Genomic DNA, 26,431 nt, shown 5'->3' with positions numbered 1-26,431 from the left:
TGTTTTTCAGTATACATTTGTTAAATGAATATATGCATTTAGTTCTCACATTCTGCAAACTGAGTGTTATATTCATTTTCTAAAGTGAGTGGAAAAGAAAAAAAAAACTGAATGAGGTTACATAATGTAATATATCCAGATTCTCACACTAAAAAATATCCAAATTTGAAATTTGAAAAACAGACCTGCCTGTCTCCAAAGCCAGCGTTCTTTCCCCATTACCTCTCATAGAATAGAAAACTAGTTTGGAAGCCTGAACTATTATTTCTGTATATTTCCATACCCAGGGCAACTGTCGTCCACTGTCATATTCTAGTATATTCAATTCTTTCTTTTTTATAATCATGTTTAGAAAGTGAAATAGGAGAAGTAGCAGTGCTAAAAGTGGTCATTCCTATTCAGGATAGATTTAGCTTTAACTAACCAGGATCATCAAGTGAAATGAGGGCTGGATGAAGCACAAGCTGGAATCAAGATTGCAGGGAGAAATATCAATAACCTCAAATATGCAAATGACACCACCCTTATGGCAGAAAGTGAAGAAGAACTAAAGAGCCTCTTGACGAAAGTGAAAGAGAGTAAAAAAGCTGGCTTAAAACTCAATATTCAAAAAAAGAAGATCATGGCATCTGGTCCCTTTACTTCATGGCAAATAGATGGGGAAACAATGAAAACAGTGAGACACTTTATTCTCTTGGGCTCCCAAATCATGCAGATGGTGACTGCAGCCATGAAATTAAATGATGCTTGCTCCTTGGAAGGAAAGTTACGACCAACCTAGACAGCATATTAAAAAGCAGAGACATTACTTTGCCAACAAAGGTCTGTCTAGTCAAAGCTATGGTTTTTCCAGTAGTCATGTATGGATGTGAGAGTTGGACTATAAAGAAAGCTGAGCACTGAAGGATTGATGCTTTTGAACTGTGGTGTTGGAGAAGACTCTTGAGAGTCCCTTGGACTGCAAGGAGATCCAGCCAGTCCATCCTAAAAGAAATCAGTCCAGAATATTCATTGAAAGGACTGATGCTGAAGCTGAAATTCCAATACTTCGGCCACCTGATGTGAAGAATTGACTCATTGGAAAAGACCCTGATGCTGGGAAAGACTGAAGGCAGGAGGAAAAGGGGACAGGGGACGACAGAGGATAAGATGGTTGGATGGCATCACCGACTCAATGGACATGAGTTCCGGTAAGCTCCAGGAGTTGGTGGTGATGGCCAGGGAAACCTGACGTGCTGCAGTCTGTGTCCAAAGAGTCGGGCACGACTGAGTGACTGAACAACAGCTGTAACAAGAAGCCAGGATCAACAAAAAAGCAGACAAAGGATAGGGGTAAATAGCAAGAGCTACAGGATTCTTCTTGGAACGAGGGCAGGATGTAAGAGTAGTCAGAATTGACCCATGACTTTAGAGAGACCGAAAAATGACTCCCCGTGTATACAAATATTCATAGCACCTTTTGTCAAAATAGCCCCAAGCTGGAAGCAACCCAAGATCCATCAAATGGTGAAAAACCATTTGTGGCACATCCATATGATGGAATGCTACTCAGCAGTAAAAAGGAAACAGACTACTGGCACACAGGACAACATACCTGAGTCTCAGCATGCTAAGTGAAAGAAGCCAGACACAAAAGAGAATAAATATTTTATGATTCCATTTATATAAAGCTCTGTCTACAAAAGACGAATTTAAACCCATAATGACAGAAAGCAGACCAGTAGTTGCTGAGGCTGGGGTAGGGGGAACTGAGGGGGATGGGTATATGACTTAAAGGAAATACACTATCTTGATCATGATGGAAGTCAAATGGGTACATGCATTTGTCAAAACTCATCAAAATGTGTACTTAAGAATAGGTACATATTATTGTATGAGAATTATACTTCAATAAAGTTGATTTTTAAAACAAGGGCTTTCTGATGAAGGTTGTGACCCAGAAATCTCAAGGAGTTTTAAGTCCAAAATGTAGACAGGCAGAAAAATTAAAAACTAGCCTACATCAGTTATGTGTGAAATGCATTTGAAAGCTCCAAATAATGATGGCTTAAAAACACAAGAATTAATACTCCTTGTTATATTTTATTGATACTGACACATTTTTTCACAGCAATGCAATAACAAAGCAATAGAACAAGAATGTTTGATTGGCAGTGGGTTTTTTCTTAATAATATATAATGGTGCATCTTAACAGTTAATGAGACACGTTTTGTTTCTCTAAAACATTTATTTATTATTTGACTGCACCAGGTTTTAGTTGTGGCACATGGCATCTTTAGTTGACACTTGTGGGATCTAGCTCCCTGACAAAGGATCAAACCTGGACCCCCTGCATTGGGACGACCAGGACCACTGGGTTAAATCTCTGAAACATGTTTTTAAAAAAAAAAAAAAAGTTGAGAGACAGCCCAGAGCTGATATTTCAGCTCCCCAAGGTAACCAGGAATGAAGGTTCCTTCCTATTACTCTCTTCTGCCATTCTCAACCCTGGTTTCCATTCTCAAAGTGACTTCATGTTGCCTGAAGGCTACAGGAACTCCAGTCATCATATTCATTTCTCAAGCAGCAGGCAAGAAAGGGATAGAAAGCAAACTGGGCCTCTAAGGTGACTTCCCTGATGTTCCTCTCAATAATTCTACATTGTGCATGTATCTAGTTGCATGGGAGACTAGGAAATACAGCTAACCTTGAACACATTGTTACCTCTTGTGACAGTTATGTCCCACTCTTTGTGATCCCATGGACTGCAGCACACCAGGCTTCCCTGTTCCTCACCATCTCCTGAAGTTTGCTCGATGTCAAACAAAAAGACAGACAAGAGATTTTGAACTACATTCCCCTTTCAGGCTCTGTGGCTGTGCCCATTATTCTTTTTAATTAATGTAAGTCTGCAAAGGTTGATTAAGACCAAAATATGGAAGTTTAAGTAAAGGATGTAAAGTTATTCTGCAGGTAATAGTTGAACCACTGAAGAGTTTTGCATAAAGAAGTGAAATGATCGAGGTGTTGTTTTCAGACACTAATCTCACAGGTCTTTACACTAAACAAGCATATCCAGAAATATTGGTCAGAACTCACTACAACTGAAAAACCTATCCCAATATTCTGACTCATTTCATATGAAGTGTGCATATCATGGCAGTTTTGTGGGGTCACTGAGGTGTTTAATATTGTAACAGCAGTTTTATATCCTCTATTACATACAACATATAAGAACAAATGGATGTTGTATCAGTCATGGTGGGTTATGATCAAGTTACAATACAATAACAAACAATCCCCAAATTACAGTCAATTAATGCACAAAAAGTTTATTTCTATCTCACACAAAGTCTGTTGCAGGCCAGGTAACTTTTCAGAACACTTGCCTTCCAGAGCTGAATCTTTATTCTATGCTTTGATCATATGTCACCCCAACAACACCTCTACAGTTGCTGCCACAGGGTAAGACACATACCTCACTTCCATCCACAATCCATTAGCAAGAACTAGTCACACAATTACAATGGAACCAGGAAATAGAAACCTCTCGTGTGCCCGGAAAGGAGATATGTGCATGGATGAACATTAAAGCTTTCTACTACAAAAGTCATGTCAGAAAAATGTTAAATGGCACCAACAAAGGAAACCATATCTAGTTGGAGATGTGACAATTTTCAGGCACTGATCTTAAAAAAAGAGGATCTTTATTCCATAATTTCCCTTTCCTAACATTTTCCTGTTTTTCATGCTCACATGCAGCCCTCCTCCCAGTTCATGAGCTCTGAGTGAATCTGCTTCTATTTCTATGTCCCAAAGTAGACTCCCGTTTGCTTAAGCCAAGTAAGGCAGTCCATTTCCTTTGGCACAATCATTGGTTCAGAGATCGGCATGAGACTAAAACTAGCTGCTGAAATTCATTCTCATGGGCTAGTTTTAGTCAACTATACATCTATATGCAAAAATTAAAAATGGACCTTGACATCTCACCCCTAAAAACATTACTGAATTGAACATAGATCTAAGTGAACAACATAAAGTATAAGATTCCTGAAAGAAAACAGGAGAAAAACTTAATGACTTGAGTTTGAGCAGAGTTCTAACGTATACTAAATGTGTGATCTAGAAAAGAAAAAACTGATATATCAGAATTTGTCAAAATTAAAAACTTTTGCTCTAGGAAACCCACTGTTACAACAGTGAAGGAACTAGCTACAGATAGGGAGAGAGTATTTACAAATCACATATCTGGGAAAGGACTTGTATCTCTAGGAGTACAGCCAGAGCCTGACAACCTTGCATGTTTCCACACAGACCACAAAGACAGTAGCTGAATGGTGACAGAATGCCATAAAGTCTGGTGAACCTCCTGGTACAGGAGAGCATGGGAGACATGGGATGTGCTGCTACAATGTTATTTTTCACTTGTTCTCCTATCTACCCAGGGGGCTGTCATGGGCCAGTGTTTCATTCTTTCCAGGTTTTGGTGGAGTCTGAGGCTTTCTGCCTCACCATCCATAAAGCAAACCTGCAGTTGTAAAACTGATTAGCAGCATGCTGGAACGGAATCCTCCAAGGAGTGCCCCATGCTTCTCACTGCAGTCAGCCGGCCTCATCTGTTTGTTATCCCATACAAAGGCCACAGAGGGCTGGCACCTTTGGCTAGTTATCTTTGCATTCTCTATGTGAGCAAAAAACTGAGTATGTTAAGGGCTCATTGCTTCTTTACTGGCTGAATCTGTCAGCCTGAATTTGCCTGGTGCTTGACAGTATTCAGTTCAGTCGCTCAGTCGTGTCCGACTCTTTGCGACCCCATGAACGGCAGCACACCAGGCCTCCCTGTCCATCACCAACTCCTGGAGTCTACCCAAACCCATGTCCATTGAGTCGGTGATGCCATCCAACCATCTCATCCTCTGTTGTTCCCTTCTCCTGCTCTCAATCTTTCCCAGCATCAGGGTCTTTTCAAATGAGTCAGCTCTTCACATGAGGTGGCAAGGTACTGGAGTTTCAGCTTCAGCATTAGTCCTTTCAATGAACACCCAGGACTGATCTCCAGGATGGACTGGTTGGATCTCCTTGCAGTCCAAGGGACTCTCAAGAGTCTTCTCCAACACCACAGTTCAAAAGCATCAATTCTTTGGCGCTCAGCTTTCTTTATAGTCCCACTCGCACATCTATACATGACCACTGGAAAAACCGTAGCCTTGACTAGATGGACCTTTGTTGACAAAGTAATGTCTCTGCTTTTTAATATGCTGTTTAGGTTGGTCATAACTTTCCTTCCAAGGAGTAAGTGTCTTTTAATTTCATGGCTACAACCACCATATGCAGTGATTTTGGAGCCCAGAAAAGCAGTCAGTCACTGTTTCCACTGTTTCTGCCCATCTATTTGCCATGAAGTGATGGGACCAGATGCCATGATCTTAGTTTTCTGAATGTTGAGCTTTAAGCCAACGTTTTCACTCTCCTCTTTCACTTTCATCAAGAGGCTCTTTAGTTCTTCTTCACTTTCTGCCATAAGGGTGGTGTTATCTGCATATCCGGAGAAGGCAATGGCACCCCACTGCAGTACTCTTGCCTGGAAAATCCCATGGATGGAGGAGCCTGGTAGGCTGCAGTCCATGGGGTCGCTAAGAGTCGGACACGACTGAGCGACTTCACTTTCACTTTTCATTTTCATGGCTTGGAGAAGGAAATGGCAATTCACTCCAGTGTTCTTGCCTGGAGAATCCCAGGGACAGGGGAGCCTGGTGGGCTTCCATCTATGGGGTCGCACAGAGTCGGACACGACTGAAGCGACTTAGCAGCAGCAGCAGCAGCATCTGCATATCTGAGATTATCGATATTTCTCCCGGCAATCTTGATTTTAGCTTGTGCTTCCTCCAGCCCAGAGTTTCTCAGGATGTACTCTATTAGAACATATAAAGAACTCTCGAAGCTTGACATTAACAAACAACCCAAATAAAAATGGATAAAAGATCTGAACAATTCACCAAAGAAGATACATGGAAGGCAAATAATCACATGAAAAGTTGTTCAGTATCATTAGACATGAGGGAAATGCAAATTAAAACCACAGTGAGATATCACTACATAGTATTAGAATGTCTAAAATAAAAAAACCAAGTGCTAGAGAAGATGCAAAACAGTTGGAACTATATTGCTGGTGGGAAGGCAAAGTGGCACAAGAATCCTGGGAAAATAACTACAATTTCTTGTAAAATTAAACATACATTTACCTCTGTGAACCCAAAATTCCTCAGCAATCAAAATGAATGGATAAATAAGCTGTGGTATATCCATACAGTGAACTACTATATAGCACTGAAAAAGGAATGAGCTATTAATTCCCACAACATGAATGAAACATAAATGCATTTTGCTAAGAGAAAGCTGTTTGTATCAGGGGTTGTCAGGGGTTATAGGGCTTTCCTGTGGCTCAGTGGTAAAAAATCTGCCTGCCAATGCAGGAGACACAGGAGACGTGGGTTCAATTCCTGGGTCAGGAAGATCCCCTGGAGGAGGAAATGGCAACCCACTCCAGTATTTTTTCCAGAATGGCAAGAGGACAGAGGAGCCTGGCAGGCCACAGTCTGAGGTTTGCAAAGAGTGCGACAAGACTGAGCGACTGAACATGCATGCATGATGCCAGGGGTTAAAAGTGCAGAAATGACGTGACTATAATGGGAAAGAGGTAGTTTTTTTGGTATAATAGAACTGTTCTGTATCCTGATTATGGTGGTGGTTGCACAAATCTATATATATGCTAAAACTTAGAGTACCAAAAAAAAAGACAGTTTATCATATGTATGTATACCAAAACAAGCAAATTTGCTGTCTATTAATTAAAAAATAAAATGTAAAAAGGGAGGACGAAAAAGAGAGAAGACTGTTATAAAAGAGGGAGTTCCCTGGTGGTCTAATGGTTAGGATTCCAGGCTTTCACTGCCGTGGCCCAATTTCAGTCCCTGGTCAGGGAATGGAAATCCTACAAGGCACTTGTGTGTGGCCAAAAATAAATACAATTTTAAAAGTTAAAAAAAAAAGAAAAAGACTAGTGCCTAGTATTTGGGACTTGCCTGGCAGGCCAGTGGTGAAGACTCTAAACTTCCACTGCAGGGGGCACAGGGTCAATTCCTGGTCAGGGAAACAGGATCCCACATGTTGCACAGCAAATCACAGCCCCCCCACCCCAAAACATAAAAGAGAAAGAAAGTGAGAGATGTAGAAGACAAAACCAAAAATGCAATCTGTGAACCTTGCTTGGATCCTGATTTGAACAAACCAGGTACAAAGGGCATTCTTGATACAACTAAGAAAAATTTACTGTTAATCTATAACTATATTTTAAAGTTTTTAAATTATGATCATGGCCTTGTGGTTATATAAAAAAAACTTAATCCATTAGACACACATTCTGAAGTATATATGTGTGTGAAATAGGATTACGTCTGGGATTTACTTCAAAATTATTGAAAAAAATTAGGGGCGATACATTGGCAATTGTTGAAGCTAGAGGCTCATTATATTACTTTCACTATTTTTGAGTATGCTTGAATCTTTATGTAATTTTTCTTAAAATCTGTCATGATAATGAGATTTCAAAACAGGATATTTGAAAGAACTCCTTTTCAACATTTATTATAAAGCAGAAGACAGATCGGCCTACAGTTGACTTCCACCTCAATGTCAAATCTTTCCAATGACTTCAAATAAATAAATGCTGTGTGTGCCAAAAATAATACTGACATATGAAAAAAGCAGCCTCCTAGAAATCTTATACCGTGAGCAATAAACTACTAAAATTACTAGATTAGTAAAGATTTGCTGTTAGATTTTTAAAATAGCAAATCAAAACAGCTTCTTTTATTTACTGTCATTTTCAATGACACTATCAAAGAAACAAAGGGCAAAAATAATTTTAGGGCAATAATTATGATTTTAAAAATCTGAGCCAAACCCCAAAATTACTCAGGCCTTTTCATTCTCATTATTTACACAGTGTGGCTTTCCTGCTGTGTCGGTCCAGTCTGTTCTTTTGAGCATTATTATTATTTATCATTTCTTGAGCACTTAGCACTGCATGAGATACAGATGCTAAATTCCTTCCCTGGGGGACAACAATCAAAGCCACACAAGCAAAATATGAAGATTAGCTATTGAAGAAATGAAAACTAAATAAAAAGCTAAGGAACACACTCTGAGCCCCCTGTTTTGCTTTATGCTTTAAGTTCATGATACAACATTTGCTTCTTCGGAGGGAGTGTAAAAGAAGACTGAATTTGCCAGATAAACAACTAGCTTAGAAGAAATAGAAAAACAGATTTTCAGGGATCATTCTAGGAAATATCCTACCTTAACAATCATTTTACCTTCTGATAAATACAAATTACAAGAACCTACTCCCGGGATGCAGCAATGCATACATGGGACCTTTTGAACTGAACTGAACTGACTCCCTGCTTAAGGAATGGCTTCTCCCAGTCTGTGTTCCTGATGAGTGTCAATCTCACTTTACGACGACATTGTGCTGAACGATGTAGGCTAGGGGCAGCCCCAGGTTATTTTTACAGGCCCTGTATTGAAATTTCTCTGCAGTGTCCATTGAGCCAACTTGTAAAGAAAAGTAGAGATAAACGGATACAGTCTAAGTGCTGGCAGTTCTAAATCCCAGAATCAGGCTCTTAAGTGCCTACAGTTCTTTGCTTCTGCTTCTGCTGCTAAGTCACTTCAGTAGTGTCCAACTCTGTGCGACCCCATAGACGGCAGCCCATCGGGCTCCCCCATCCCTGGGATTCTCCAGGCAAGAACACTGGAGTGGGTTGCCATTTCCTTCTCCAATGCATGAAAGTGAAAAGTGAAAGTGAAGTCGCTCAATCGTGTCCGACTCTTAGTGACCCTGTGGACCGCAGCCTACCATCCATGCGATTTTCCAGACAAGAGTACTGGAGTGGGAGTGCTTCTCCCTACAGTTCTTTAGATTTTATGAACTACTCTACAATTCATTTTAGCCAGCACACTCAAGTTTTTGCTTAGGATAGTCTGAATTGGATTTCCTTATCATTTGCAACTGAAAGAATCCTGACTCAGAATTTGCCCAAGGTCCAATAGCTGCTAAATGGTAAGAGTCATCATTCAAATCTAGGTTTGTCCAGCTCTACATAGTAAGCATTTCCTGTTAGGTTACTTTACTGTTATCCTACAGATGTGTAATTCCTAAAATCTAGTTTCCTTTAAGATTGGGAAAGGAGCTGGGGCTGGGGTGGGGTGTTGGATCTAAGTCTCTATTGTTCCCTGGCAGTTGGTGTGAGGTGAAAGCAACAAATACAGTAATACCTAATAAGAATTTATATTCACCCATTTTGTAGAAGATTTACTGAGCAAGAACTCAAGTTGTCAATCATACAAAGTTCTACCCAAGAGCAAATCAAAGTTATGTAAGACACTAGGACAGAATGGTATAAAAATATTCTCTCTTCTCTCTGCTCTACCCAGTTGTAACGACCGCATCATAAAACAATGTTTAATACCCACAACACCAAATAAAATATCAAGATTTTCTAGGTTGAACGAGAATACATCCATTTATTTCCACTTAAAAACTACTTTATTCTTTGTCTCACCAATACATGCAAAGGAAAAGAAGTACTAAAATGATGCTGGCAGTTTACAAATTAATGGCCTATTTTTTGGTAATAATTAAATTAAATGTCATTTCCTCATTTTCCTATTTAAAATACTTCATTTCCTTTATTACCTTTATCATGATTTGAAATTATTGTTTATTTACTTCTTACTGTATGACAACTTGTTTATTAATTTATGGATCTTGCCAATTTTTGAAATCATATTTTTCATCAATTTAACAGCCTGGCTTATAGATGACAACACAAAGTATAAATCTGTTAAATTAATTAAAAAATTATACTGCTCCCAAATAAAAGTCATTGTTTTGGTACCTATAAAATATACTAATATCTTAAAACTATTAAGGATAATGGTGTGCTCTCCTAGCAATTAAACTGGGATGGAAATCTGTTGAAAGCCCAGGTGTCAGTGGTTTAAGGAACAAGTGGAATTCTCTTGTGGGGATTTGCTTAGCTGAGTCCTAGTGGTTTTAAGGCCCTAAGGTAGGAGGCTTCCTGCTTCAACCTAAGCAGCGCTTCACACATCAAGATTTCACAAGGACTTGGCATAAGCTTTGGACTGAAGAAAGTGTCTCATTACTTAAAAACAGGTTTAGGGGTAGGGTGGTAGAAACACTGTTCTGGGGAACTTGGAATAAAAGATATCTAAACTTATTTTGCATTGTCAATTATATTTATTCTTCTTTTTCAAAATCAATGTGCCGTAAAAAATTTGATAGTATAATAAAAAATTACTTCTGCCTCAATTTTAAAGACTGAAGCATTTATACTCTTTTAGAATTTTAGAGATAAATGAAACATTAAGGCTTCTAGAATCAGAGAATCTTTGCCATTTAGCTATGCAAAAAATTAACAGTTTAAACCTTATATTGGAAAACTTTATGATCTTTGGATTCAAAGATTTCTCCCCCCACGGTGTTAATCTTATATTTGCATTTGATATCTTCCTCTATATGGAGAACAGATAAAAACTTGTTTAGTGTTCCCTCCCTTTCTGGGTTGTATTTTATCTCGAGTAGATTTAAAACCAGATTAGCTGTAATAGGATTCCGGGATGTGGGCAGATGTCTACTGGTCATGGATGATCTCTCTTGCAATCAGCTCCTTCATTATTTCATTGGTACCACCATAGATTGCCTGGACACGGGCATCCACAAAAGCTCTGGATAAATAAGAAGATGATTAAAGGAATAAACAAAGGATATTAGAAATTATAAATTTTGTCTCACCAGGTAACTATTAATTACTTTACAAGTGTTCATTTAATGAAATTCAAACAATAAAAGTTCTTCATAAATTACTTTTTTTCAGTATGGCATTCATCCAAGATTGGTATGATTATAAAATTCTATTCAGATAGTGATCATTTGCATAGATTTATTTTAGTTTGCTTGAAGAGAGTACAAATTCAAAATAACATTTCTAAGTATGTTTCTTTTAATTTTGTAAAATTCAGCACATATAATCCTAAAAAAAGTGCTATTTTAAATTTAGAAATGAATGCAATGTCTTAATAGTTTGTTACCTTTAATGTTTCCCCCAAAAAGTTGAAATGTACTGGTTTTATTTAAAAAAAAGAGAAAAGTACATATTTTCTAACATCCTTTAGATTCCCACCAATACTGCTGCCATCAGCAGTATAAATTGATGCTTCAGAAAATTATTACTTCACAAAGTTAACAAGTAACTTACTTTTGGAAATGATTAATAATCACCCCAGTAATGTAGGAGTTTAAAATACCAAGTGACTGAGCACACTGCTATAAAAAAAGAGTTTACTTTTGGTAGTGATGACAGCAAACATAACACTATATAGTTGTTTTTATCTTATCTCATTTTACCCTCTCAGCTCTGGAATTAGGGAGGGTAAATATTATTAATTTTGCAGGTAAAGGAACTGAGGTGCTGAAAAGTTAATACATATACTAATTAATGGTTGCTATTTAATGGTCACATAATAGATCATTGGCAACCTGGAATGAAAAGGTAGGTATCTTGCCACTTTGGCAATATCTTTTTAATTATATCAATATTTTTCATTGGTCCAGAAATGTAAGATTATTTATTGAGCTTTGCAGTTTTCTAGTAGGCAAATTCAAAGGCATTTATTTCTAAGCCTTAAACTGTTTTTTTTTTTTTTATTTAATTTGAGACAAATTAAATGTGCTGGCTCTCTAGGAACATGATCAATTCTGAACTTTTCCTTGTTCACGTTCATCATGGTACCTTGCAATGGTACCTCACTTGAGCACTCAGTATTTATTGATTTGATTTACTGTATTACAAAGGAATTTTCGAGTCTCAATACCTACTTTCTGATGAAACTTGAAATCTAGAGACATTTGTGTTTTCAAAATATATTTTTTCTTTTGGAAAAATTCCATTGTTGCCCACAAAATCCAGAACTTTCATTTAGAGAACCTATCTGGCATTTCAGCCTACTTCAGCAATTTCAATGCTTTTGGATCTTTTTGGACCGAGTTGGGCACATTTTTTTCACATTAAAGAAGTTCCAATGGAGTAGGTAATTGACAGAGACGAGTAGGACTTTTATAAGTTATTAATTAAATTCAGTCATCAACTAAAATACAGAAGGCAGCAGAAGGAATGTTTAACCACACAGGGATGAAGCTCTTTATCTCACCCTGTTCTTCCCAGCAAACTGGTCTTGAAACTTAAGCATCTGTTCTCATAGCCCCAAGCCGAATGAGTAAGACTAAAGGAAAACTCACACTTAAAACCACTTATTTTTATACAAACAGGAAAAAAATAAATAAAACAAAAAAGCATCTCCTTGATCTGTGAAACCAAGGCTCAGCAACATGCACGGGCATAAGTTCAGTTCAGTGGCTCAGTCACGTCTGACTCTTCGCAACCCCATAGACCACAGCATGCCAGGCCTCCCTGTCCATCACTAACTCCCAGAGTTTACAAACACACAAATAATACAGTTTAACCTTAAGGTATAAAAAACACCACTAGAATGATTTTTTTTCTATCATATCAAAATCTGTATACTTCATCCACATACTGCCTAAAGTATCTAATTAGCTTTTTTTATATTATCCACTACTCTCTCATCATCTTATGAAAAGTTCTTTCCCTTTGTCTTTGGAGAGAAAAAAAACAGTCTGGTTTAAAAGTTCATACAGTCTTCAAACTAAGAACCTGGCCAAGAAGGGGATTGTTACTCCTGAAAGGAAGTATGTCTCTCAAATTGAAACCAGAAATTTCAAATACCATTTTTGCTTGCTCCTGATCTGATGGAATAGCCTCTGAGAAAGCAGACCAAGACGTATGCTATACTCTAATCCTGGACCATGCAGATGGCTGACTCTTCTTCACCTAAATGCCTTTCTTAGGAACAGAACTAAACTAGACAATCACTGAGCCATGACATTGTCTGCATTCCCAGAAGCAGTTATAACTGCACAGTTAGCGGAAAAATACAAACACCCATTATTATTTTACTTTCTTAAGCACTGTGGATATTATAAATAAGATGAGTTAATATTGTGACTAAAACATAAAAACACACAGGAGAAATCCCAGCAATGCTTTAATTTGTGCTAGCATAACTCAGTTTACTTCCAACTTCATGACTATTCAAAGATTAAAAAAAATAGAAATCTGCTTTTGTTTAAGGCCTGTTTGAAGCAGTTCTGAAAGGATATACCAAAACCCAAGTCCAAGGATTGATACAGAAAAGGAAATAACATGCCTACATTCTAAAGGAAGGAACATACTCTACTTGTTGAGTTTTTATAGAAAGTTATAAATTATATATACTCTGTGATTAAAGCTTTCTGAGCTACCCAGTGGTTACTGGGTAGTAAATTACATCTATGCTGGAGCTTCTGTTCTTAATATAACTTGAATACAATGTTTATTTTCCTTATTAAGGACTATAAGCAAATAAAATGTCTTCAGTTATGCTTGCCAAAATGATAAATTTGAAACTAAGTTTGGATACTAGTTTAATACTGTTTCCCTTTTAGATATTCTGTATTTAGATTAATGTTATAAGAAGTTTTTAGAAGCTCACAGCATTCTCATTCTCAGATTCAAAACTAAATTGGACTTCTCTCTATATAGCAAAAACTTCCTTGGGAAAATTATATAAGCTGAAAATATTGCCAAATAAGAGGAAAAATATATTTTCTATAATGAGAAGGAGAAATGCCATGGAGGGATTATTAAGGCAAAGACTACAGGAAGAGGGTAAGAAGAACCTATGGAGATGGAGGAAGAAAACACAGAAGAGGATGCTGCCTATTGACAAACTGGAACTGCTTCAAAATGGTAACAAGAATATTCACGTGTAATACAATATAAAGGCTGTAGTTATTTTAATTTGAAGGAAATACAAATTCTACTTAGAAAAAAAAACCACTTTTTGATTTGTTTTTAGAGCTAAATAAACAATAAAAAAAATTTAAGATTTTTTATTGACTTCACATGTAGATTAATTTTTCTGTAATGTATTTTTTTTTATTTTTTAAAAAATGGTATTTTCAAAGACATACAAATGACCAAAAGGTATATGAAAAAATGCTGTACCACTAATCACCAGGGAAAATGTAAATCAACCACAATGAAATATCATCTCACATCTGTCTATGAGCTAAAAGGCCAAAAGACAAATGTTGTTGAGGTGATGAAGAAATTGCAATACTGGCATACTGCTGTCAGAGAGCGGAGAAGGCCATGGCACCCCACTCCAGTACTCTTGCCTAGAAAATCCCATGGACAGAGGAGCCTGGTGGGCTGCAGTCCATGGGGTCGCTAAGAGTCGGACACGACTGAGCGACTTCACTTTCACTTTTCACTTTCATGCACTGGAGAAGGAAATGGCAACCCACTCCAGTGTTCTTGCCTGGACAATCCCAGGGACGAGGGAGCCTGGTGGGCTGCCGTCTATGCGGTCGCACAGAGTCGGACACGACTGAAGCGACCTAGCAGCAGCAGCAGCAGCTGTTAGAATGCAAAATGGTGACAGCAGCTGCTATGAAACAGTACAGAAGTTCTTCAAAAATTTAAATAAAACTACCTTATGACCCAGAAATCCCACTTCTAGATATTTATACAAAAGAATTGAAATCAAGACCTCCAAGTGATGCTGGCACTCACTTGTTCAATGCAGTATTACTCACAATAGCCAAGATGTGGAATCAACCTGTACGTCCATGGACAGATGAATGGATAAAGAAACTGTGGTATAACATACAATGGAATACTATTCAGTTGTCAGCAGAAGGAAATTCTGCAATATGTCACCACCTGGATGAACCTTGAGGACATTCTGCTAAGTGAAATAAGCCAGTCACAGAAAGACAAATACAACATGATCCCACCTATATGAGGTATCTAAGGTAGTCAGATTCATAGACTCAAAAAGGAATGGTGGCTGCCAGGCGCTAAGGAGAGGGAGAAATGGGAGGTTACTAACCAATGAGCATAAAGTTTCAGTCAAGCAAGATGAATAAGTTCCAGAGATCTGCTGCATAGCATGTGCCTAGAGTTAACAAGACTGTACGGTACATGTAAAATTCCGTGAGGAGGGTGGATCTCATGTTAAGTGCCCTTAACAACAGTAAAATAAAATAAAACAAAATAAGTAATAGTCCGTGCAAATTAAGGGCTTCCCCGGTAACTCAGACAGTGAAGAATAAGCCTGAAATGCAGGAGACCTGAATTCAATCCCTTGGGTCAGAAAGATCCCCTGGAGAAGGGAATGGCTACCCACTCCAGTATTCTTGCCTAGAGAATCCCATCGACAGAAGAGCCTGGCAGGCTATATAGTCCATGGGGTCGCAAAGAGTCGAACACAACTTAAACAACCAAGCACATAACTTAAGAGGATAAGTCATCTTCAGTCTTTGTTCATGTGAGTACGAGTTGCTTCAAACTGGAGGAAATGATCTGGAAATGCATTAAAATGTAAAATATGCATACTTTTGAACTAGCAGTACTACTTTTGGGACTTTGTCCTGTTATAATAAAAAACACATGTATCTAAGATAAACGTATGAAAGTGTTTATTGAAGCATTGTTTGTCACAGTAAAAAACTAGAAAAAAAACTGAATAAACATAAACAATTATAGTAAAATACTATTAGACTATAAAAATGATACTAATCTTTCTGAATAATGATTCAAATAAAGCTTTAGTATATTATATATTTATTTAAATTTAATATCTTGTATGCTAAAGTATATGTTCACTTTTTAAAAAAATGATTAAATCCTAGTGGTAAGCTGATAACATGAAGTTGTTTCTATCTACCTGAACACACTCCATAGGCAGTTGAAAAATGCAAAGATTTTGCACCTCCTTTCCCTCTATACTCAGTGTAAAAAAGACAGGTAAAGGAGTTTTCCTTTTTCTTCACACCACCCAGAAAAGCATAACACAACAGGCCTACTTACTTTGCAATGGGATACTCCCACATGTATCCCCAACCTCCATGCAGCTGCAAACAGTCATAAGCTACTCTGTTTTGCAAATCAGATGTCCTAGATGTCCAAAATAAAAAGCAGAAAAGGAATATTTAAAATGAATTTTCATGAGATGCTTTACAACCAGAAAACAAATGGCTGTTTAAATGCATACATTTATCAAACAATTAAAAATAGGCATATCAGTCAACCAGAGAAGATTGATATAAATTATATGTAAAATAGATCTCAAGAGTATTTTCACATAATGAATACTTTCTTCATCAACTATATTTCTGGCTGGGTTTCCGTTAAGTCTAGAGACAAAATGTAGAAAATTTAGACTATTTGTTAGGTGTTGGCTACTTTAAGCCTAAAAAGAATATAGTAAAAACTTGACTCTGGTCTAATTTATTCAGATTCTCTGTGTGATATGTTAGCAGAAAAATTATATAGTCACCTATTTTCTTTTGCCTTGTGTAATATGTGTTTGTTTTCTTCAAATATATCACTTCCTATGCAAAGGTTGCAATTCTGAATTTTTAACTGTAAAAACATGGTTTAGGGTTTTCAGAAATAAACTGAAAGTAAAAGTGAAAACCTAAGAGGATAGACCTCTATTAAAGCACATACTATCATCTAGGACACTTATTAAAGATTATTGGGGAATTATTATTTCTGAAGTATATGTATATTAATATGAGGTGCTTGAAAAATATATTCTTTTCTGATCTAATCACAATTTTCACTACTGTTAAAATCCGTAAAATAACTGGTTAGTTCAAAATCTTTTCAACTTACTTTCAACAGTGGGAAATATAAAACAAAGGTAAGCATAGACCCATTTTCCTATAAAAAATAATTTTTAACTCAAGCCATAGGACAGGTCAAGATGTTCCTGAGAAATACAGTAACGATATAATGATTAACAGACAAGATTCAGGGGGCAGTGATATTTGGAATTCTACACATTTTTGTCTTTGACAAGTATTTTAGTGAAATATTTGCTGGATTATAAGTAGTTGCTTCCTCTTCTCCAATATGAAATACCAGTATGTCTATAAACCTGGTGTTTTCAAAGAACAATAAGGCCACCAGCTATCTAAATGTATTTTTCCAAAAATATCTAAAAATTTTACACTATTTCCCCTAGTTAAAAAACTTGCTATAAATGTAAATGTAAAGTATCCTCTGCCAAAATGCTAATTCCTAGTAATTCCACATGACTTTTCAACCTGGCAAGTTTATTATTTTGGAGTCATTACATAAACCACTATTCTGCATATTTCCTCATTCTACTTCTCACTGAAGTGAACACAAGTTAATGAATAACAACAGGAATTTTTTCCAGGTTATTTTTGGGCTAATGAGATGTGAGAATGTTTTGTTTTTAAAAGAGGAAACAAAACCCACTTTCAGAATCTGATTTAAACTATGTTCTTGCATCTTAAAATACACAAAAGGCCTGGGGGGGGGTCTTTTTTCAATTAACTCATCTTTGATAACATTGCTAATCATGTTTAATGAAAACAAAAAATTTTTTTGTTTGTTTTGGTTTGTGGTTTTGGCCATACCATGAGGTATGCAGGATCTTACTTCCCCAACCAGGGATCAAACCTGAGACCCCTGCAGTGGAAACCCAGAGTCTTAGCCACTGGATGGCCAAGGAAGTCCCTGAAAGTTGTCTTACAGAACATTTTTTTTTTCTTTTGCTTCATAGAGCATGTACAACTTTTGATTGGCCAGTCAAAACTTCAGAAATTTTTTCTGAGGTCTAGAAAACCTCTTAGACAGAAAAATCTTGTGCAATCTACTCATTTCACAGATATCAAAATGTTGGCCCAGAAATAATTAAATTTAATTGCAGTTATGTAGTGACAGAATTGCAGCTATTACTGTTCTTTTGTTATCTTACTCTACCGCCACTCTTCAGCTAATTTGAGATTGAACTACTACTTGAAATAACGAATTAGTCATCATATTTAATATTTACTTTTCAAGGGTAAACTAAAAGTTAAAAAGTAACTTGGGTAAAGTTTTAGCACATTATAAATAGGTTTAATGGGAACGTTCAGCATTTTTTTAAAAACTGGTCCTTACTGCTAGTTTTCATTTACTCAGCATTCTTCCTTTAAGACCTTCAAGGCTGAGTTTCACTTTGGAAGAATTCCATGACAGCCTGTGCAAACACCACATTTTCATTACCGTAGCATGCATACCAGTATTTCGCCATGGCAGCAGTGGCATGGTCCAGACGTTTCGCTCTGTGCAGCTGGAGACAGCTGTCCACAAAGGCTCTGGCTACACATATGGATGTTTTTAATTCTGCCAGCTTATGCTGCACCGTCTTGAGTTTAAAGGAAATGAAAGGAAAAGATGAGTGAAGGAGAAGAGCATATTTTGAGTCACAGCATATCAAAAATTATATGATAAAAGATCTTTAGAGCAAAACAGACGTGGAATTACTGGGGTTGTTTTCCCTTCAAAAAAGATGCACGTTAACTACACAGCTAATGTTATATTTCATTGCTAAGAAAACTTGTACCAAAAGACAAGATGCAAAGGTCGATAAATACAAAATAACATCTCATATTTTACGTTAAAAAATTTAGACTATTTAGGGAACTTTTGGAAGAACAGCATGACTAAGGGTGAGTACCATTGTGTGGTACAGTCCTTTAGGTACAGCTGTTGAAAATATCTGTTCTCCTCCAGAATCTAAATCCATGAAGAACTACTAATTAAATTAAGTATGCACATTTCCTGCTTCTCTGTATTGGAATAAAGAAACAAGCTAGAAGGACAATATCAAAAATATTATTAGACATTAAGGGCTTCTCTGGTGGCTAAGTGGTAAAGAATCCACCTGCCAACGCAGGAGACATGGGTTCGGTCCCTGACCCAGAGAGATCCCACATGCCTTGGGACAACTAAGCCCATGTGTCCCAGCCCCTGCTTACCACAACTAGAGAAAAGCCCATGCAGAAACACAGACACAGCACAGCCAAAAAATTTTAACAAATAAATAAATAAAGTTTAAAAACTGTATATTTAAAAAATACATTTATACTTGTTGTTCAGTCACTCAGTTGTATCCGACTCTTTGAGACCCCATGGACTGCAGCACGCCAGGCTTCCCTGTCCTTTACTACTCCTGGAGTTTGCTCAAACTCATGTCCATCGAGTTGGTGATGGTTTCCGTACATAATTAATGGAAAAACCATAGCTTTGACTACATGGACTTTTGTTGGCCTCTAATTCAAAAAGTGACAGGTTACACCAAAACTTTCTTCCTTTCTCAGACTTTCCCTTACTTTTTCAATCTCCCTTCCTATTCATTTATATTTAACAAAGCCAAATGTCTACCTTTTAGTCAGCACAAAGTTTCCCACTCCCACCCCACACATCCGAATTTACTCACAGAAAAATCTAAAAGGGGAATAGGAAACAAAATAGTGGAGCAATACCCTTCTACACATTGAAAACAGATGAGTATATTCCATGAAAACCCCTGAAATGGAATTTTTAGCTTAGTCTTGGTGTAGATCAACGACACTACCTATGACACTTCATTTGGAAAATAAGGAAGAAGCTGACAAGTCTCAATATACTTTTGCACACCCCCTCCACAGCATGTGATGGCACATTTAAGAATTTTTAAAAGCTGGTTGTTTATTTATGTATTTATTTTTGGCTGTGCTGGTCTTTGTTGCTGCTTGGGCTTTTCTCTAGTTGTAGTGCACAAGCTTCTTGTTGCAGTGGCTTCACTGTTGCAGAGCACGGGCTATTGGCAAGGAGGCTTCTTAGTTGGGGCACATGGACTCAATAGTCGCAGCTTGCAGGTTCTAGGGCACTAGCTCAGTAGCTGTGGTGCAAGGGCTTAGATGCTTCGAGGCATGTGGGATCTTCCTGGATCAGGGATTGAACCCGTGTCTTCTGCACTGGCAGGCGGATTCTTTACCACTGAGCCACCAGGGAAGCCCAGATTTAGGAATTTATGCACTATTTACAACAGAATCAAGATCACTAAGCCCAATTATCTCGTAAGAGAGCTGCTTCGATGGAAATGCTAAGAGCTTCTAGAAGCTAAAGTTAAATTTCAGAGCAGGATGGGCTCATTTAGAAAATCCTTGCTTCAGTGCATTCAGGTCCACAGGTTTGAAGGAATTAATGCCTGCGACAGCACATTTACTCTTCGGCGATAAAGAGTAAATATTTACATATTCTTGGCATTGAGCTGAGTGTTACCAAACAGACTTGGTCTTTGCTCTTCACTGCAGACAATGCATCATGCTTTCAGAAATTATGGTAGCTAATAATTGTACCACGTGTTATTAGCAAGGTGCCTTTGGTGAATGATCGGCATGCTCACAGCAGTACTTTTTAATACTCATTACTAGTCACTCATAGATACTACTGCAGCTAGCATTTTCCCCTAAAGTTGCAAAGTGGATCAGATAGCATCTCTTTCTGAGTTCTGAATAATACAATTCTTAAAAACACAGAATTATCGAATTGGAACACACCCTGGAGAAGTTACTGAGCCCAGCATTTCATTTAAACAGCGTGACTCAAGGATAAACTATAACAATTTAGGTTTACTACCTGATTTCACAGTTAATTAACCCTACACTTGGGCTTCCCAGGTAACACCAGTGGTAAAGAACCCTTCTGCTAGTGCAGGAGACTTAAGAGACGTAAGTTTGATTCCTGGGTCGGGAAGATCCCCGGGAGGAAGGCATGGCAACCCACTCCAGTACTCTTGCCTGGAGTATCCCATGGACAGAGGAAACTGGCAGGCTACAGTCCATGGGGTCGCCAAGAGTCAGACACGACTTAAGTGACTTGGCACGCATGCACACAATCCACACTCAAGGTCAAAGAACTAAATAGTCCCTTTTTGGAGAAATGTAAGGAAGAAGTGTTATTTTTTACCTCTCCTATTTTTTTTCTCTAATACTTTGTCCTCTTAGAAGAGCATATACCACACAGGAAATAACTAAAGCTTGTGTTAGAAAAGAACGGGAGAAGGCCATGGCACCCCACTCCAGTACTCTTGCCTGGAAAATCCCATGGATGGAGGAGCCTGGTAGGCTGCAGTCCATGGGGTCGCGAAGAGTCGGACACGACAGAGCGACTTCACTTTCACTTTTCACTTTCATGCATTGGAGAAGGAAATGGCAATTCACTCCAGTGTTCTTGCCTGGAGAATCCCAGGGACGGGAGAGCCTGGTGGGCTGCCATCTATGGGGTCGCACAGAGTCGGACACGACTGAAGTGACTTAGCAGCAGCAAAGAACACTGAATTTTCACTTCACTGTCCATGGGTGAAAGAGGTGGGAAAAGAAAAAGAGTCTATCTACTTTGGCTTTCTGGGTAATAAAACTAGTGAATGGGTTTCGCTAGAGGCAGTAAAACTAGCTCTGGAACCTAAACCTAGAGTGTAGGTTCAGAGCTAGAATACTTATGAAATCTTGAGCATATAACTAAATTGCTCCATGCTCCAATATCCTTTTCTGTAAAATAAGGATAAATATAACATTTATTATATGCAGTTGCTATGAAAAAAGGAGAGACAATCATTTAGCACAGTGCCTGGCATACAGAGAACATCAATCAATGACACACATTATCATTATTTAATATCTGAATTTTACTATTGTATTGTCCATTCCATGGAAAATCATAAGACTGGACAGCAACTTTGGAGAGTATGGATGAGATAAAATGAAAATCCTGGAACTACTGCAACTTAAGTATGGTAGATCTCCAGTCTAAAAAGAAAATAAATCTTGTCAAATGTGCCCAAGTGGTCAGAAAGGCCCAAAATGTTCAAAATTCTAGGATAACAGGTATCAGGAAACTGAATTATTATATGGTCATAAAAATGACATTTGGCCACATATAATACAATATTTAAAGGTCTACTATTTCAATTTAATATTGGAACCATAATGGTAAAGAACCCGCCTGCCAATGCAGAAGACATAAGAGACACGGCTTTGATCCCTGGGCAGGGACAACTCCCTAGAGAAGGGCATGGCAACCCACTCCTGTATTCTTGCCTGGAGAATCCCATGGACAGAGGAGCCTGGTGGGCTACAGTCCATGGAGTTACAAACAGACACAACTGAAGCAACTCAGCATGCATATATTATTCATTCTTCTCTGAATACATATCTAGATTGAGTATGAAAATATTATTCAAAGGTACTTATTTATATAAAACAAGAAGATCAGAAGAAACATCTCAGAAATCTCAGAACCACACATCTACTTGGAAAACAATACTGCTCTTACCAGAGCTGTAGATACCTGTAGAAGCAGAATCGTACCGCCACCTAGTGAAGTTTTAGTAAACTACCTTTGAAAGAAAGAAAGGGAAATCACTCAGTCGTGTCCGACTCTTTGCGACCCCGTGGACTGTAGCCTACCAGGCTCCTCCATCCATGGGATTCTCCAGGCAAGAATACTGGAGTGGGTTACCATTTCCTTCTCCAGGGGATCTTCCCAACCCAGTGATCTAACCCGGGTCTCCTGCATTGGAGGCAAATGCTTTAACCTCTAAAATGGCACTTGCTTTGAAAATGACTATTATCTTTTTGCTATCAAAATACATACATACATATCTACACATATGCATGTATATGTTATTAAATAAGTAAATATTTTAGAAGAATCTTTTTCTCCCATTGGAAAATATTATACCAATTTTCTATATTTTTCATGGTTAAATGTCAAATAATATTTAACATTCTGAAGTCTACAGGCAATCTGGGTAATACTACTGTCATTTTTGTTGTAATTTAACATGAAATTACGGAGCAGGAAATGGCAACCCACTCCAGTGTTCTTGCCTAGAGAATCCCAGGGACAGGGGAGCCTGGTGGGCTGCCGTCTATGGGGTCGCACAGAGTCGGACACGACTGAAGTGACTTAGCAGCAGCAGCAGCAGCAATATGAAATTCATAAACACAGCAAGTGTAGATTTCCAAGGGAATGGAAAATATGCCTATTTGATTCACTTTTTATAGTACCCAGAATAGGGCTAAAGGCAAGAGTATTTTTTAAATTATTTTTTAATTGAAGGATAATCGCTTTACAGAATTTTGTTGTTTTCTGTCAAACCTCAACATGAATCAGCCACAGATATACATATATAAACAATTTTGATGTGAAAGTGGTAGTGGTTGGCTTTGAATAGTAAATGATACTAATTCCACTTTGGATACATCTGGGAAAGTCAGAGTGATAACAAGTAGTATCACTCTCTTTGTGTTGCTAGGACCTTATAGTATTTCCAGAGTCATGTCTATCAAGTTACATTTGAGCATACAACCTTCAGAAGGCAATCAATATATATTTGCTCAGTGAGACAAATAGTGTGTATCAATGTTTTTCAAAATGAAAAGATTACGTGAAAAAGAAATTTACAGGTAAAATGACTGGTGCATTGACAAAAAAGAAACAGCAGTGTGATTACTTTATGGTAGCCGAGCGTAATCAATGGCATCCTGCGTCTGTGTGCATAAATTTTGATAAATTTAACTTTTTATAATAAATGTATATATACTTTCTGGTAGTAAATGATAAAATAGACAAGTATCTACACATTTTATGCATTCATGATATACATTTTCTCATTTTTTTCATATTTCTCAGCTACACAGTTCGTCTGCACTATTTAAGTTGTCTTAAAATCTTCAGAAATTTTTCCAATGTATTTATTGAAAAACATCCACGTGTAAATGGACCTGTGCCATTCAAACCTGTGCCGTTCATAGGTCAACTGGAGTAGCTAACTTTAATGAAAGCTTGCTTTGCCAGGAAATATTCTAAGCCCTTTATTGGTATTATCTTCATAACAACTCTATGAGGTACCTACTCATATTACTCACATCTTACCAAGAAGAAAGTACTTCTGAGAGAGATAATACAACTTGCCTAGACCACAAAGACTTAAGGAGTTGTACTAGGATTTAAATCACACCCGAATTTAACTTCATATAACGCTGTGCTGAAAACTTACCAAAGTATTTCATCTTTCCTTTTCTCTTCACAACGCGTTTCAGGCAAGACACTGCACTTAGAACTTTGCAATTAGACTTCCAACTGCAGGATTTTTGATGACTGCATTATTTATAAGTTGTTTCTTCACTTAAGAAGAAATTAGAGGGTTTAAAATCTGATGGACATTTTAGTGATTATGGCCACCATATTATGAGTTATTCTGAAAATACCTTAAACTTCTTGGCAAAAGCCAGGAAGAAGCAAAACCCTTGCAGTAAAGCTAATACACAAAAAAGCAGAAGATTCTGCTATAAATGCATGAGCACTAACCTCATGTGGGTCCTCAATACTGCCAGAAAGCTTACTCTAAGTGGCCGTAGTGTTCCGTCTCTCACTCCGAAGAGAGGATTTCAAACCTTCCTACTTCCATCCCTATTCACTCACATGTCTTATTTCCCTATTGATGTAGAAAGACATGGGTCTTCTGAAGAGAGCTTTTGCAATCAATAGAATGGGAAAGACTAGAGATCTCTTCAAGAATATTAGAGAAGGCCTTACAAATAGCTGTGAAAAGAAGAGAAGCAAAAGGCAAAGGAGAAAAGGAAAGATATACCCATTTGAATGCAGAGTTCCAAAGAATAGCAAGGAGAGATAAGAAAGCCTTCCTCAGTGACCAATGCAAAGAAATAGAGGAAAACAATAGAATGGGAAAGACTAGAGATCTCTTTAAGAAGATTAGAAATAGCAAGGGAACATTTCCTGCAAAGATGGGCAAAATAAAGGACAGAAATGGTACAGACCTAACAGAAGCAGAACAAATTAAGAAGAGGTGGCAAGAATACACAGCAGAACTATACAAAAAAGATCATCATGACCCAGATAATCACAATGGTGTGATCACTCACCTAGAGGCAGACATCCTGGTATGTGAAGTCAAGTGGGCCTTAGGAAGCATCATTACAAACAAAACTAGTGGAAGTGATGGAATTCTAGCTGAGCTGTTTCAAATAGCGAAAGATGATGCTATGAAAGTGCTGCACTCAAAATGCCAGCAAATTTGGAAAACTCAGCAGTGGCCACAGGGCTGGAAAAGGTCTACTTTTCCAGCCCAGATGGAAAAACATCTACTTTTGCTTTACGGACCATGCCAAAGCCTTTGACTGTGTGGATGACAACAAACTGTAGAAAATTCTTAAAGAGAATACCAGACCACCTGACCTGTCTCCTGAGGAATCTGTATGCAGGACAGGAAGGAACAGACTAGTTCCAAATTGGGAAAAGAGTACATCAAGGCTGTATACTGTCACCCTACTAATTTAACGTATATGCAGAGTACATCATGAGAAATGCTGGGCTGGAAGAAGCACAAGCTGGAATCAAGATTGCCGGGAGAAATATCAATAACCTCAGACATGCAGATGACACCACCCTTACGGCAGAAAGTGAAGAAGAACCAAAAAGCCTCTTGATGAAAGTGAAAGAGGAGAGTGAAAAAGTTTGCTTAAAGCTCAACATTCAGAAAACTAAGATCATGGCATCTGGTCCCATCGCTTCATGGCAAATAGATGGGGAAACAGTGGAAACAGTGGCTGACTTTATTTTTTTCGGGCTCCCAAATCACTGCAGATGGTGATTGCAGCCATGAAATTAAAAGACGCTTGCCTCTTGGAAGAAAAGTTATGACCAACCTAGACAGCATATTAAAAAGCAGAGACATTAGTTTGCCAACAAAGGTCCGTCTAGTCAGGCCTATGGTTTTCCAGCAGTCATGTATGGATGTGAGAGTTGGACTATAAAGAAAGCTGAGCACCAAAAATTGATGCTTTTGAACTGTGGTGTTGGAGAAGACTCTTGAGAGTCCCTTGGACTGCAAGGAGATCCAACCAGTCCATCCTAAAGGAGATAAGTCCTGGGTGTTCATTGGAAGGACTGATGTTGAAGCTGAAACTCCAATACTTTGGCCACCTGATGCAAAGAGCTGACTCATTTGGTAAGACCCTGAGGCTGGGAAAGATTGAGGGCAGGAGGAGAAGGGGACGACAGAGGATGAGATGGCTGGATGGCATCACCGACTCGATGGACATGGGTTTGGGTGGACTCTGGGTGTTGGTGATGGACAGGGAGGTCTGGCGTGCTGCGGTTCATGGGGCCACAAAGAGTCGGGCACTACTGAGCAATTGAACTGAACTGAACTTGGATGTTCCAACTATCTGGTTTTTGTTGCAAAACTCTTACCTATCTGGTTCCTCCCTCACCTGTTTGGATCAGTCCCTCAGAGCTGTCTAAGAGGCTGTCTTTGGGGCTCACATCTGCAGCTTTGTCCATCAGGTAAAACAGAATTCTCAACTTTTAA

General features: G+C 38.0%; 1 protein-coding gene across 1 annotated transcript in view; it reads right to left on the bottom strand.

The window, feature by feature from the left end:
• Window positions 1-9,539: 9,539 nt before the first annotated feature.
• Window positions 9,540-26,431, bottom strand: part of ACADL (acyl-CoA dehydrogenase long chain) — a 39,566-nt gene continuing 22,674 nt past the window's right edge. The window contains exons 9-11 of the mRNA XM_043910166.1: window positions 18,288-18,415; window positions 16,060-16,146; window positions 9,540-10,792 (exon numbers count right to left, since the gene is read on the bottom strand). Coding sequence (XP_043766101.1) covers window positions 10,699-10,792; window positions 16,060-16,146; window positions 18,288-18,415 — 309 coding nt within the window. The 3' untranslated portion in view covers window positions 9,540-10,698. The remainder of the gene's footprint in view (window positions 10,793-16,059; window positions 16,147-18,287; window positions 18,416-26,431) is intronic.

This window comes from Cervus elaphus, chromosome 8, assembly GCF_910594005.1.
Source record: "Cervus elaphus chromosome 8, mCerEla1.1, whole genome shotgun sequence".
NCBI classification, from domain to species: Eukaryota; Metazoa; Chordata; class Mammalia; order Artiodactyla; family Cervidae; genus Cervus; species Cervus elaphus.
Note: the sequence above shows the minus strand (reverse complement) of the source record. Positions and strands in the feature narration are given on the sequence as shown.